The 16,165-nt window shown below is 32.1% G+C and overlaps 1 protein-coding gene across 1 annotated transcript; it reads left to right on the forward strand.

The window, feature by feature from the left end:
- Window positions 1-391: 391 nt before the first annotated feature.
- Window positions 392-1,990, forward strand: LOC144544406 (agmatine coumaroyltransferase-2-like). Its single transcript, XM_078292916.1, has one exon. It carries the CDS (start codon window positions 468-470, stop codon window positions 1,776-1,778), a length of 1,311 nt encoding a protein of 436 aa, XP_078149042.1. The 5' UTR covers window positions 392-467; the 3' UTR covers window positions 1,779-1,990.
- Window positions 1,991-16,165: the final 14,175 nt, after the last annotated feature.

A 16,165-nucleotide genomic window follows, 5' to 3' on the forward strand; every position in this document is an offset into this window, starting at 1 on the left:
AAACCGTACCTTGTATATTAAATAAACCCAAGAGGATGAGAGTGAGTACCGGGTACTTTGAGAGATGGTGGATGTTTAGTTATTGGTTTCAGTTGTATTCAGCTACGTACTCCAACCTAGTACAACAAATTAAATAGAAGTCCAGTGTAGTACATGTACAGCAATATATAATATTCAATCAATTTATTGAGATCAACTACTCCAAACTAGTACAGAGTAACCGCTTGATTCGAAAAATTAATAATGTGTAGTCTTACTACAATCCTGCTGACTATCTATAGTGCAACCTAAAGATAACTTTGTATACACGAATTGATTAGGTGCCAAAGCTACCCCTTCCTAAGCCCCTTCCCTATATAAGGACCCAGCTGATCCATGGAGGAAAGACAATAAAGAAGACCAGCAGCTAAATAAAAAAAGTTGTTGCATATTAGGTCTTAATTTACAATCCACCACCAAAATAATACATGAAGATCACCATAGAAAGTTCTAGGGTTGTCAAGCCAACCTACAATGGCAGTACACCTAGCACAAACCAACATGTTCCTTTGAGTGTTTTTGATAAGGTTACCTACAACACACACATTGCAGTTATCTATGCCTTCAACCCTCCAACTCCTCCTAACATTGCCATTGAGAAGGGACTCTCTAAGGTCCTTGCAGAGTACCGTGAGTGGGCTGGAAGGCTTGGTGAGGATGCAGAGGGCAATTTGGTCATTTTCCTCAATGACCAGGGTGTTCGTTTTGTCGAGGCCACGGTCGACTCTAAGCTCAGAAATGTGCTTCCTTCTAAACCAACCAAAGAAATTCAGAGCATGCACCCAGGCCTCTACGGTGTAGAGGAGCTGGTGCAAGTGCAACTCACACGTTTCACGTGTGGATCCATGGTTGTCGGTTTCACAGCTCACCACCTAGTCGCAGACGGACATGCCACCAGTAACTTTCTTGTTGCATGGGGTCTTGCAACTAGAGGTCTTGCCATTGATCCAATCCCTTTGTGCACACGTGATACCATATTCAAACCCCGTGAGCTACCTCTTATACAATATGATCATCGCAATATCGAGTACATGAACAACAAATATGCAAAAACTATGCCAATTACTGATAACGAATCAAATGAAGAAGAAATAGTAATCCACAAGGTACATTTCACCAATGACTTCATCAACAAGCTCAGGGCTAAGGCCTCGACCGGGGTCCCAAAACCCTATAGTAGATTTGAGACCACATTAGCTCATCTCTGGAGGGTCATAACCAAAGCACGTGGCCTTCACGGCCACGAGACTACCCAAATACGCATATCGGTGAATGGACGCATGCGAATGGATCCAAAGGTGCCAAACGAGTATTTTGGCAACCTTGTTTTGTGGGCTTTCCCTCGCTCTAAAGTTAGAGAGCTCATTAACCGACCACTCCGTTACGCAGTAGAACTGATACGTGCTGAGGTGGTAAAGGTAAACGACAGTTACTTCAAGTCATTCATAGACTTTGCGAACTCTGACATCGTCAGTAAAGAGGGATTGGTCAGCACCGCTGATATGAACAAGGTAACTTTGAGCCCTGACTTGGAGGTGGATAGTTGGTTAACATTTCCATTCTTTGATTTGGATTTTGGCAGCGGCAGCCCACACTATTTCATGCCTACATACTTTGCTACTGAAGGAATGTTGTTCCTTCTCCCTTCTTACTTCGGAGATGGAAGCATTGATGCAATTGTGCCGATGTTCAAAGATAATCTTGATAGTTTTAAAATGTACTGCTATTCCCTCGATTAATATACATGTGCATGCCTATATATGTACTGCACTACTGCTATTCTCTCTCTTTTTATGTAATGCTTTGTTTGATATTCTTCCTTATTTTCATATAACATGGCTGTACATTGTTTCTTTGTTCCAATAAATAAAACAAATAATAAGCAATAAATACTGGGAGGAAGGTGTAATAAGGTGGTAATCAATGGATTTGGATTTGGTTGATAATAGTTCGTCCGAGTCTATGTTTTTTTCATTAATTTTTGTTCATTACATTGTTGTTTTATCATTTACTTAACTTTAGTTTGCATGCTGAAAGAGGCAGTTGACCAATCTGCTTGGTTTTCATTGATAAAAGCGCAATATTTTTCTTCATAGTTGTGCATTGAATTGTTCTTTTATCAGTTATTTAATTTACTTAATTTTAGTTTGCATGCTTAAAGAGACATTTGACCAATCTGATTTGTCTTCATAACTAATTGATCTAGCAAGATCTTCCTGATTAGGAAAATACAATTCTGTTTGTGAAACCAACCATGATACTATGATATATACTCAAACCCTAGGTCGAATTTTTTTTATAAACCATAACTAGAAAAAAGATTTTTATGAAACCAAAATGATTACTTTTTTTTTTATAAAAATTATAAGAACCGAAATGACATTTTGGTTCCGAAATTTTTTTTTTTTTGGACCATTAAAATGACAATTCGATCCCAGGTATTTTTATAATTTTTCAATATATTTTTTTCTCGAAATCTGTGAAAACGGCTAGGACCGAAATGACATTTCGGTTCTTATGATTTTTGTAAAAAATAAAAAGTATTCATGTTGAATTTCATAAAATTCTTTTTTCTAATTATGGTTTATAAAAAAAAATTCCCCTAGGTCAGCCAACTTTGTAAACTTTGTGCAAGTTTACATCATTAACAGTTCAAACGCTGACTAGTACTGTAAAAAACCAGCACGAAAAGATGTGATGAAAAGCAATAATATATATACCAAAATGCACGGTAAATGAGCCAATTCCATATAATTGAAAAACATCAATTCCTCTGTTTCACCATGTCCATGGAATAGAAAATTGATTCATAAAGAAATAGAGGAGGGACCTAGTTGTAAAAAACAGAAGTTTGACTATAAATTCTTGTTTTTTTTTAAATGATCGGGCAGAGAAGCTGCCAGCTGGTTTCTGTATAAATAAAAAGGAGAGTTAGGTTACAACCAACCAGATGTTTGCACGCTACCAACAGTGCCATGCAAACACTGTAACACACGTAACACCATTTCCCCCACAATATATAACCCATTATAACCCATTCTCCCCTACCCTAGTTCAAATAAGATAACTATCTAGGTAACAGTGAACCATGTGCTATAAAAGTTCAAACCGAATTCCACTCGATTCTTTTTTTGTTTGGCGGGAATAAAATCTCTATTCCTCATTTTCACACTTGTTGAACAGGCTCCAAACTTTTAAAACTATCAATTTATGCATGAATATTATAATCACATGCACTCAATTTATGCACGAAATCGGCCGATTCCGATTCAACTCGGAATCGGACTGGACCGGACCGAGTTTTACCCGATTCTCGCGCCTGTGTGAGTTTCTCAGAAAAACTCGGATGAACAGTGACGGAATCGGTCGATTTTCCGATTTTCCGGCCGAGTTACACCGAGTCAAGCCGAGTTGAGCCGATTTCATTTCAAAAAATTCTGATTTCCAACTAACCTGGACTGTGCTCTGCCGTAGGAGAAGATGAGTCCCTGGAGGAGAAGGCTGAAGACCGGCTGAGGAGAAGTTTCATGGAGATCGCTGAGGAGATCGCTGAGATCGCTGGAGAGAATTTCATGGAGTCGCTCCCTGTTTCTTGCGCGAATGGGAGAGAAGGGAAAAAGAGAAGGAAGAGAGGTGCGTGGGGTCCACTGTCGGTGAAACACGGGAAGAGAAAAGGAGATTTTTCAACAAGTTTTTAGCTTTGAGATTCGTGCAGAACTTATTTGAACTGTTTTGATTTTTCAACAAGTCACGCAAAATATGAGATATCTCAGAGGATGAGACCTCGGTGCCGGACCCGAAATTTTTATTCAAATGGGTTTAAATCCCTTCCTTTCATCAATTCAAAAATCAAAGTGTAGGATGAGTTCAAGATTCGTGTTGGGATTAAATCCAATGGTCCAAGCAATCCAGAACTTAATATGTATTCATTTAATTTATTAAAAATCTGTTTTCGTCCAAATTTCGAATCGAAGATTTGTAACAATTTATAATGTCATACGAGTATTATTACGTGTTTATAATTTGATTTTTAGATCCGACTAATTAAATTTTGAGTAGTATATATATACATATACATATAATTACCAAATCAATTTATAATTCCTAATTTAATTACTCTTAGTTAGAATTCAATTATTTATTTATTTACGTGATTTGATTTATTTCCTTTCTTAGTTTCACGATTGCAATTAATTTTAGATTTACCCAATATTTACACTTTATTTATGGTGCTATATTTTATCTTTTGTTTTTAACCTCCAATTTTTAATGTACGAATTTGATTCGTTTATATTTCTAAATTTTAGATTCATTTTATGTTACTCAGATAAATCTGATCGTTCATTAATCTAATAAAATTTTAATTAGGCGAAATGATCAACTTAATAATTAAATCATGTTTTAAAATTTTGGAATATAACACTTAATTAATATAGTTTTTTTATAAATTATTTTTATCAATTTTTTCCTATTTTTTGGCTACAAAATAAGTCTTCTGCAAAAAATACCCGAGTTACCGATCCGATTCTTCTGATTCCAGCCGATTCATTCGATTCTGACTCGGCGGTCAAAAATCCGATTCCGATTCCGATTTCTGAAACCATGGTCAAAATTACCTATGAATCGAATTTGAATTGAGCAACAGTACCAGTTCTGCTGTTCAGCTTTTTACGAGATGATAACTTGTAATTAATTAGAGGTGCCAAAGTTGTAGTGTACGTAATATAACTCTTTGCAAATACTTTTTTTATTTAATAAAATTGTTAGTGGCGTAAAGTCGTCTAACCTTAAAAAAATAAAAATAAAAAATAAAAAATTCAGCTTTTTACCAGTACTGGTATAGAAATTCAAATTTATAATTCTTGATAATAACTTTTCTGCATGCCCTGTAATACGGTTAGCCAACTCATCATCACCTTTTAGTTTCGTGCCTTTCTCTCTTTTATAGATTGTTATGGGATTAGACAACTTTTAAAGTTTGGTAGCACATACTATTTCATATATGAGGAGGGATCGAGTTACAACACTCTTGAGTTACAACAAAGTTACAACATCTATTTTTTTCATTTTCAAAATCCAAATCATCGATCCAAACCGTTAGATATTCAATCTATATTAAAATGTGCTTGGAGACCAAATTTTATATTTTTTGGAATTTTTTTGCTATTTATTAAGATGGGTACAAAATTGCTGTTTTTATTAAAATTCTGCACCATTAAAAAACAGCAATTTTGTACCCATCTTAATATATAGTAAAAAAATTTCAAAAAATGTAAAATTTGGTCTCCAAGCACATTTTAATATATATTGAATATCTAACGGTTTGGATCGATGATTTGGACTTTGAAAATGAAAAAAATAGATGTTGTAACTCAAGAGTGTTGTAACTCGATCCCTCCTCTTCATATATTTATACTTTGCAAATTCAGATTAGATAAGGTTCCTGACCTTGTCAGGTTAGATCCGGACCATTTACAGAGGCGGAAGGCAGTGTTGAGAGAAGGTGCTAACTGCTAAGCCCTCCCTCTTATAAATTCAAATTTGTAATTGTTGCCATTAATTAATTTTGAAAACTTTATATCCATTAATATCTTTTAAGCCCCTTATAAAAAAAATAAAATTATATTATATTTGAATGTTTAAGTCTCCTTCCATCTCAATTTTCTAGTTCACCGTCTGTTTAATTTAAAGTAGCAAAACACTTAAAAGCGAACCCCTATATTCCATTCGACCCGAATAGGATTTTGGCTCCGCTTAACTGACCTGAGGGTGCGGATTTTAACAGTAACTTTTTGACTCAAGACAGCATTAAGGTGAGATAATTTTTCTATTTGGATCATTATGTCCATGTTTCACAAAGGAAACTAATAAAAGAGCATTTAATGAAGCATCACTCGAAATATTTTATTCAAATAAATTCACAGACGTAATGATAAAATACAGAATGTTGTATTACCTATTATTGTTAAAAAAAAGGATATTATTTCTGAAATTTTGTTTGAAATTGAACATTATTTTTTACATTAAAAAATTAGACATTACCTCCGTAATCGGACATTCATTTTATATTACATATTAGATATGACAAGAAATAAAGAATCATTTTATATGACATATAATGGAAATAGAGGCAACAAATGGGGAAATCAAGAATCATGTTACATAATCTCATTTTAGTTTTTTTTTTTAAATTATAAATTAGTGATATATGGTAAATATTTATGTACTCTATTTATTTTTATTCAATGATGTTTACATACTTATATAAAAAAAGGTCACAAATTGAACTTTAAAAGCACTTAGTTCTCTCAATAAAGTTTGAATTATTGTGGAACTTCTAACTTTTCTCTATAAATCATTGCTTTCACACTATACATTGTATTAAAGATAGCTTTACACCTTGTTTGGATGGAGAGTACAGGAAGGGAAGGGAGGGAATGCAAAGGAACAAAAAATTTCCATTGAATTGTGTTTGGTTGATAAAATTATATTGGAGGTGAAAGGTTTAACCTTCTATTTTATCATTAATATAATCGGCTTCCCTCCCAAATTGGAGTGTAACGGATGGAAAGAAATTTTGTTACAAATATTTTTAGAAAAAATGATACAAATGTCTAACAATATATCTTACATATATAATTCGCATATAAGATTTTTTCCTCAAACCTACAATAGTCACTAAATTTCTCATTAACCTTCTAAATTTTAATCAACCAAACAAGAAATAAGACAGAAATGAAAGTTAAATTTATTTCCTCTCATTAATCATCCAAACATGAAGATGTTAAATATGTTAATCTTCCTTTATATTCCATTACATTTCATTCCCTTCTATTCTTTACCTCTCATTCCTTCCTCTACTCTCCATCCAAACAGGGTGTTAAGCTCAAGTTTCTTTAGTGTAAAGAAGAGATAATTTATTTGGGTTGTCTTCCAGATCGAGTCATATGATTCACACTCTCGATATCTAGTTGCCGAAGAGAATGATGGCTGAGATACCGGCAAATGCTTCATGACTATGTGATAAGTTACGTACTTCAATTATCTAAATTTCCTAATCAGCCTTTTTACTCTTAATTTTAAAAGGACAATTGACCTTTATCACATTGTAAAGCTATATATTTCTCTGGTTTTGAACCACAAATTGATAATGTGTTGCCGAGTAAAATAATATAACACTAAAAAATAGATCTTCTCAAATTTTGAGATATTGGAAAATGCTTCATGACTATGTGACAAGTTACGTACTTCAATTATCTAAATTTTTTCATTAGTATTTTTACTTTTAATTTTAAAAGGACAATTGACCTCTATCACATTGTAAAGCTACATATTTCTCAGGTTTTGAACAACAATAGATGTAATAATTTAATACTCTTAAATGTGCTTCTAATTGCTATCCCTGAATTAGTTGAATGTTTGTAATTGTTTCATCAGTTATTAATATCATTAAATTTTCCTTCGCATCCTGAGAGAGACATCTATTGAAGATAGTCAAATCCAAACCCAATTCAAGTAGGATCTTTGCAATCAGCAACCTTACAAATAGAACCCTGTAATTTAGGAATATACAGCTGGGTACATGTGATTGTTTTTTTTTGAAGGTCAGTGACTTGCATACTAACAATATTATTATTAAAAAAAACATATTACAACAAGTCAAATGACATTTGTTCCTAGATCTAAACTCATTTATTCTTAAAAAAAAAAATATCTAAACTGCTCTAATCAACTAATCATACTTATCTATACTCTTAAACACTCTATTAGTTCATTCTCCATCTCGCTCCACGACCTGATCCGCTTACGTCAGATAACTGCCGCACTCTCAACTTCGAGCTCTAACGATACTGCACTCTCGGCTTCGTTCGGCTCGGTCCCTCCTCTCTCCCTCATTCTCCTCTCCATTTGAGGAAGTAGAGATGAGAGAGGGAAAAATATTGTTATCTCGAAAGTAATGAGATAGACGGAATTGAGAGACTCGGAGGAGGGAGGATGGGAGCAGCAGCTACGTTTGCTGCTTGGGCTCCGCTCAAGTCGCCACTGTTCCTTTTTGCTAATTAAAAAAAAAAAAGTGCATACATGAACCCTTTTGTTAATACTACAGCTAGAACTGAATTCTTTTTAAAATCAATCTTTGATTTAATGATAAAAAATAATACTTTTTGGGTAAGAGGTCATAGGTTTCAAATCTGACTATGAGATTTCTTGTGGATACATACAAGAAAGAGTGATTCTTATTAATTAACTGGTACGGTCAGCGTAGGTGAATAAATGTTTTAGGGACCTTTTATTGAATGTATATCATACAAAGTATCTCTCACCATTTGAATTTGAACTTGCTACAACAAAGTAGACACTTTTTGCGAGGGAAAAAACGCATTTACGACGGTCGTTCGTTGCAAAAAGTACTGCCGCAAAAAGAAAAGGCTGAACAATGAGAGTAATCCGTCGCAAAAAGTCATTTTTTTATCCTCGCAAAAAGTGTCTCATTCTTGTTGTATTGGTATGTTTGTTATATATATATTGGCACGCATCTTAAAAGAGCTCTGTGTATTACAGGTTTGGATTGAGTTGGTTCGGATTCTGATTGGATAATATTTGAAGGCAAAGAAACTCTGCCTAGGGTTTTGGTTGAGTTTGTAGTCCATGAGGCACAGTTTAGATGAAACATTGTAAGGAAAATAGGTTTAAAAGTCTTTAAGTGTTATAAACTTATTATGTATCTAATTTGCTTAATTATTCTGTAATATCACCCTGACAGTTACTGTCAAGCATTATCCAAGCTATTAACCAACAATTCACTGTCGTTATTGACATTTATCTGCCAATGCATCTATCTGTCAATTCACTATCGTTTTAAAAAAAGTGATATTTTATCTGTCAATTCATGAATTATACATACAGTCTTTTTCTATTTTATTTTTTTGGAATGCTGACAGTGGCCATCAATTTATGCTAATAATTTAAGATCAGGGTTGGTATGAGATTTTGACGACAGTGGCCAATACAGTCAAATGACTCAAATAAATGCTAATAATTTAAGATCAGGGTTGGTGTGAGATTTTGCAAATAAAAATGTGACGTCGACATAGAAGTGTTAACGTTGTTGTCTATAAACTATTTTATGTAGATTTGAATATTAAATCATTGGCGGAAAATTCAAGCATTGGTTGTTGACAAGGAAAAATATCTCCTTAAAATTTTTCAAATCAAATCTATATAATTTCACTAAAGAAGTTCGTAAAATAATTAATTGATACATTTTTGAATCGATTCTCTATCAAATTTTAATGTAATTTGGACATCAATTACGTTTGATTAAAGATTCATTTAATATAAAACAGTACAATTATTTGATAATAGTTAATTATTATATACTTTTGTTAGTAATTATATATTGAATATAAATCATATGAATAATAATTTATTTCCGAAAATTACTCTTTGATCTAGTAGAAAAAACAATATTCGATCTCCGTACATAAGGTCGATATGTCACAAGTTCAAAATCCGGATAAAGATGTATATTAAATTTGACACCAACTTTTATTAAAAAAAATCACTTCCTCCTATAAAGTGGACAGCCCAATTAAATCCGTTCCAAGTCCTAAAGTTGGTGCAAACTCGTTTAATTTCCTGATATTCAAAAAAACGAAATTACAAGTAGGAAAAATTGATAGAACCCAAATTTTAATAGGTATATGCCGCCTATATTTGCACTGAATTGGGACCAAATTCCGTCTAGGATAGAACAAGAATTTTCCATTTCTGTTCAACCAAAACAAAGTTTGGTAGGTTAGATTTGTTTTTTTATTATGCTGGTAAGCAGATCATATCTAGTGAGATCCTTAATGTTTGGTAAGGGGAGTGTGGTGAAAATAATTGAAAGTTGACCTGATTTTACTATTTTTAGTTCATCCACCAACTCCAATTGTGCCAACTGTCAATTCTGTATAATTCTGATAAGTATGAACTCCAGGTAAATTTGAATTGAGTGAGGCTTTAATACTATGCATAACGCGGATTGATTCGTAGTGGATTGATTATACTATAGATTAATATTTTTATTTTTAAAATTAAAATAGTCGATCTGAACTATACAACATGACTTTCATATGAAAATATACTTGTAAATCATATTTTACATTTTGTACAATTTTTTTTTTTACATTTTTTTAGGTAGTAGAAAATCACTTGATCTAAGCATTCTAGACCATTAAAAAAAAAGTGATTTTCTACATATCTATAAAAATAGTATTTTTTTTAAATGTAAAATTTAGTTTGCAAATACATCTTTTATATAGAAATCATATTGAAAATTCAGATCGACTATTTGAAATTTTTAAAATAAAGATATTGATCCATAGTATGGACTATGGATCAATCTGCACTATGCATAGTACCATAGCCTCACTTTATGTATTTATTTTTTGTACATGATTCACACTTATAAACGAAGATAATTAACATGACTCAATAAAAATAGTAGACAAAGAATTAATAGTCTTTGATTTAGTGACGAAGATAATATTCTATGTTTGAAAATTAAGTCGTAGGTTTGAAATTTAAATAATGAAGTTATTTGAATATTAACTAGTTAGACGACTTCAGCTCCAACTTTACTTAAAAAAGTAGTAGCAAAACAAAAGCATTTCTTTTTGGACTGATTGTTACTTGACCTCAAATTGAAATAACTCTAATGTGAGTAAGGCGCAATGACAAAAAAAAAAGGAATAATTTAGTAGTATCAAAATACTTCCCCAAGTATTCAGTTATATGACAAGTATGTTTTAAGAGGAGGGTTCAAATGCCTCCATGTTTTTGTGTCTCCATCATGCCTCCATCTCTCTTCATCATTTTCAAAGTTCAAACAGTCAATTCGAACCGCTCAACCTAACCTCCATACTAAAATATGTTTGGAGACCAAATTTTATATTTTTAGGAATTTTTTTACTATTTTCTTAGATAGGTACAAAATCAGTAAATCTGAACCATCTAAAAACAGTATTTTTTTACCTATCTAAAAAAATAGTAAAAAAATTCCTAAAAATATAAAATTTGGTCTCCAAACATATTTTAGTATGGAGGTTAGGTTGAGCGGTTCGGATCGACTGTTTGAGCTTTGAAAATGATGGAGAGAGATGGAGGCATGATGGAAGCACAAAAACATGGAGGCATTTGAACCCTCCTCATGTTTTAATTAGTGGAAGTTAAATTTATCTTTTGGACCTAAATAGTATTATGTTAAAAGTAAGCATGGATAAAATATTTAACTGACATGTTTTTATTTACGTTCATTTATTTATTAAGCATAAGACGTTACTGTTTCTAACCGTTCATCTTGTTCTCCATATTAATATGTGCTTGGAGACCAAATTTTACGTTTTTCTGAATTTTTTTACTATTTATTAAGATGGATATAAAAAATATCAAATTGAGACCATTGAATTTTGTACCCATCTTAATAAATAGTAAAAAAATTCAGAAAAATGTAAAATTTGGTCTCCAAGCACATATTAATATGGAGAACAAGATGAACGGTTCGGATCGACGGTTTGAACTTTGAAAATAAAAATATGTTCATTTTACAAATAGGTCCTTATGTCCATAAAAGCCTTTGCCAGTAATTATTATTGGAATTTGGAGCGGTCTGTATTAATTAATTCTATTGACCTCCTTTTGCAAAACAAGAGAGAAACCATACTCCATCCAATTAGAAATTTTGATTTGATCTAGAGTTTGCCTTACAAGGAAATAATTTTAAAAAAATGTTATGAGAAAATGAGTACGTAGTTCGGTTTCAAAGAGCACACTTTTACATTATGAAGTTTACATCACTTGTTACTTTTACTTGTGAAGTTTACATCACTTATTAGGGGTGCGGTAACTTTTCTGACTTTGTTTGGCGGTTTACTTCACTTTTTATTGTTTTTTTTTAAGAAAGAGGAATGTCTAATTAACCTCCATGCTTTGGAATCAAATCCGCTGCTATTTTCTTCCCGTGAACAATAATCCTGCTATTCATGTTTTTCAGAATCTAATCATTCAATTTTTTCGGGAACGAATCTCAAAGCAATATTTTTTCAGAACTTTTCTGTGCACGCATCTCAAAACAATTCAATGACTGAATTTAGAAAAGCAGAAATAGCATGACACTCTTGATGCACAAAAATAATAGCAGATGCGTATCCCCATGCACCAGTTGACCATTAGAATTAAAATTGGAAAGTGAACTTTATAAATTACTATATTTTTGCGGGTGTAGTACGTATTAGCAAAAGTTTGACAATTTTTTTTATTAACCTTTTCCTGAGATATTCCCTTATTTGCTTAAAGTTTATGTCGTTTCATGGACTCAACTTAAAATTTCTAGGTTGAGATTTTGCATAGTGGCATCAATGAAATATTGGATGTTACATATGTAGGATAACAATTTGCACAATTGTGGGCTGAGCTTATTTATTCTCCATAAAATGGGTTAGGCCTATTTGGGCTATTTTAAATTTATCTCTTTGCGTATATTCTTTTCTTTTCTTTTCTTTTCTTTTTTGCTTCAGTAAGGTTACTGATGTGATTATTTTACAGGAGATTAAAGTGAAGTGTCAGGATTGTTATAAATTTTAGCTGGATCTTAGGAAAACTGGAGGATTGGAGTTCAGATTTAGTGAAGTAACTCAATCTTTGGGTTTTAAATCGGGACCGTCTAATTAGAATTCATAATAATCTATCTGAAGTGGAGCGCACACATCCCAAGAGTTGAATTCGAATCGTGAAGCAATTTCAAGCGACGGATTCGAATCGGATGGTCTCGATCCAAAACCCAAAGATTGAGTTACTTTAGGGGATCCGGACCCGTCCAATCCTTGATAGTACTGTAAAACTTGAGTTCAAACCGTTTGATAAGAATTGTAGTTAATTCGGATCAATTTGAAAATCACAAGGCTGCTTTAAAAATTTGTGTCAATTTATAAAAAATGGTATTGATTCAAGTTTAAAATTTTGAGTTATTTAGGATCAATTTGAAAATCACAAGCCTAACTCCATTAATATTTTTGTTTCTAAAATTCAAATAACTGATCTGAACAATCCAACATAATTCCGAAAGAAAATGTAGTTGTAAATAAAATTTTATATATTTTTACTCATTTTTTAGATATGTAGAAAATCACTTTATCTAAATATTTTACACCATTCAAAAATAGTGATTTCTACATGTATAAATAAAAAACAAATAAAAGTAGTTTGCAAATACATTTTCATATAAAAAAAATATGTTGAACAGTTCAGATTAATTATTAAAATTTTTAAAACCTGAATATTAATCTATAATATATAGTACGGACCAATCCGCAATATGCATAGTACCATAGCCTCCCACTTCAATTTTTTTTTTTTTGAAAATCTTCGTAGAAGCTACGAAGTTATAAGAAAGAATCAAACTCTCGACCTTTGAGTACAATAGCTCTAGAACTTTTTCCTAGCTAACTGTACTACCTCCCCTTTCTCTGCTTCAAAATTTTATTAATCCACATGGGTACCTGAGTTGTTTACCAGACTGAAAGGATAGACTACGCCACCTCTTATCGCTCAGAGCACTTTACCACTATCTCTTTTTTCAAAGCTCTTTCTCTATCTCGCCTAGGGGTGATTAATGAGCGAGCATGAGCGAGTTAGGGTATGCTCATGCTCGCTCATTAAGTAAATGAGCGAGTTGTTAATGAGCGAGTTTAAATGAGCGGATAAATGAGCGAGTTGTAAATGAGCAAGCTTTTAATGAGTGAGTTATGAGCGGCTCACGAGTTATGACTTATGACTCATAACAAAATTATATAGTGTGCCCACGCATAACAAAATTTGTGAAAAGTCATCATAACAAAATCCAACAAATTGTCATAATTCATTTAAATGAGCGAGTTGTTATGACTATTACTTGTTTTGAGTTTTAGGCGGAGGTTTTGGTTCTATCGATTTACAAAAAAACAAAAATGAAACTATGAATATTAGTATATTACACATGATTAAATATTACATTGTGCTCACTATCTATCAATTTTAATGAGGCAAGATTGATGTTACACATAATTACATATGATTAAATGTGGCAGGGATTAGATGTGGTAAATTCTTAATGAGCGAGTTATGAGCGAGTTGGGTCCTGCTCATGCTCGCTCATTAAGTAAATGAGCGAGTTATTAATGAGCGAGTTTAAATGAGCGGATAAATGAGCGAGTTATGAGCGGCTCACGAGTTATGAGCGATTTACTCACCCCTAATCTCGCCACATTGAAAGTGCTCCCGCCATCATTTAATTAAATGTCATATCCATTCTTTCTCTGGCAAATTCCTATTGCCAAATATGTAGTGAGTCCCTAGAATAGAAAATATAATCTTAAATAAACCACACGTCAACAATGCCTTGCACAACCTGTTCGGATGTCACGGGATTATATGGGATGAGATCTAACGGAGATGGGAACCCACTTTTGAAAAAGCGGGAACCCATGATGGCGGGTAAGTACAAGATTATTTATGAGAATGTGCTTAAATGAGTGTTCAGTTGTACCATAAGATTATTTGTGAGAAATCCTATTTTATTCTAAAATATTTGATATTATACAATTTTCTTTATTAATAAAATTATCAATAATGCAATTCAATAAATAGATTAAATAATAGCATAACATAACATTACTTATTAATTATTATTTTATAACATAACTTTACTTATTAATTAGATTAAAATAATGCAAATAAGTAAATAGATTATATAAATAATACAATTTTCTTTATTAATAAAATTATAAATAATGTAATTAAATAAATATATTTATATCATACAATCATGTATATATAATCCAATCTCGTATAATCTCGTATAATCTCGTACAATTGAATATAAAAAAGTTTAGATCTTTAACATATAATATATCTTCTAAAACTTGGACGATAATTGTAAAGCAATAATACTTGTATGATCTTAAAAAATATAATTAAGGACTAATTTAATATGGGAGCATGAACCATCTCATAATTTTTGAAATCTTGATATTAAATATTAGAATTTAACTATTTTTTTATGTGTGCCGGATATTTTCTACTTTATATTGCATACTTTATAAAAGAAAAAAAAGGGTAATATCATAGTCTTTAAATGTAAATATGTAATTTAGAATGTAATTTGTAAAAAAAATGTGAATATAATGTGTCCGAATCTGGACTAATAAGCTTAGTCCCACAAAGATTATATAAAAAAAAAAGTGGAACTTTTTATATATATAGCTTCTCATTGCATTAGTTGATTATTATATTGTAAACTATTACAGAGATGAGAGAGATTGTCTCCAAAATAATGGTGCTTTTGACGTGGAGAGCAGTGATTGGCATAGCAACATGATTCGCGTTTTATTTGCGAAGAAAACGTTTGTTAGAGATAACCGAACTGAACAGCGAATAAAACTCTTGACCGTACTTTTTACCGATTTATTCGCGAGTAAAACGCGTATAATATGTTTTTTACGAATTTTTTGCATTTTATTCGTAAAGTTCGCTCGGTATAATCTTGTCTTTTTCTTATCTGAGCTCTGAAGTCGCGCTTCGTAGTCTATGCTGAAGCTTGGATGAAATTTTGGGTGACAGGACCCATCACGTGGGTGAGGGTGAGACAATTTTGAAAAGTAAAGTGGAGCCCACAACCACTCAAATCAAATTTTGAATTCATACGTGTGATTTTTGATGTCAAAGATAAAAAAAATAATATCACATGTATAATATAAACTTTTGGACACTTCTAAAAAAAAATTTCATCCAAATTTTATTAAAAAAATTGAAAATTAACAACATTAAAGTAAGTACATATACAATTTTTTTTTGCTTCTTTGTAAAACAGAATCATTTCCGAATTATATCCGAATTATATCCAAATCACGAATTTTTAAACCCGCCGAACCGAACCCGAATTTTTCATTTGTCACTATGGTGAGTGGAGTAAAGAGAGGAGAGAGAGAGATTGGGAAGAAAAAATGGAGCTCCAACTGAATTTGTTTTTTTCTATGAAAATAGTATTGCTGGAAGGTAAAATACTAAAATGGAAACCGCATGGGATTTTAAGTGGAAAATTACAGAG

The sequence above is a fragment of the Carex rostrata genome, chromosome 26, assembly GCF_964058835.1.
Source record: "Carex rostrata chromosome 26, lpCarRost1.2, whole genome shotgun sequence".
NCBI classification, from domain to species: domain Eukaryota; kingdom Viridiplantae; phylum Streptophyta; class Magnoliopsida; order Poales; family Cyperaceae; genus Carex; species Carex rostrata.

Excerpts from the sequence above, each read along its gene's own strand:
- LOC144544406 (XM_078292916.1), top strand. The coding sequence starts at position 468 with ATGAAGATCACCATAGAAAGTTCTAGGGTTGTCAAGCCAACCTACAAT.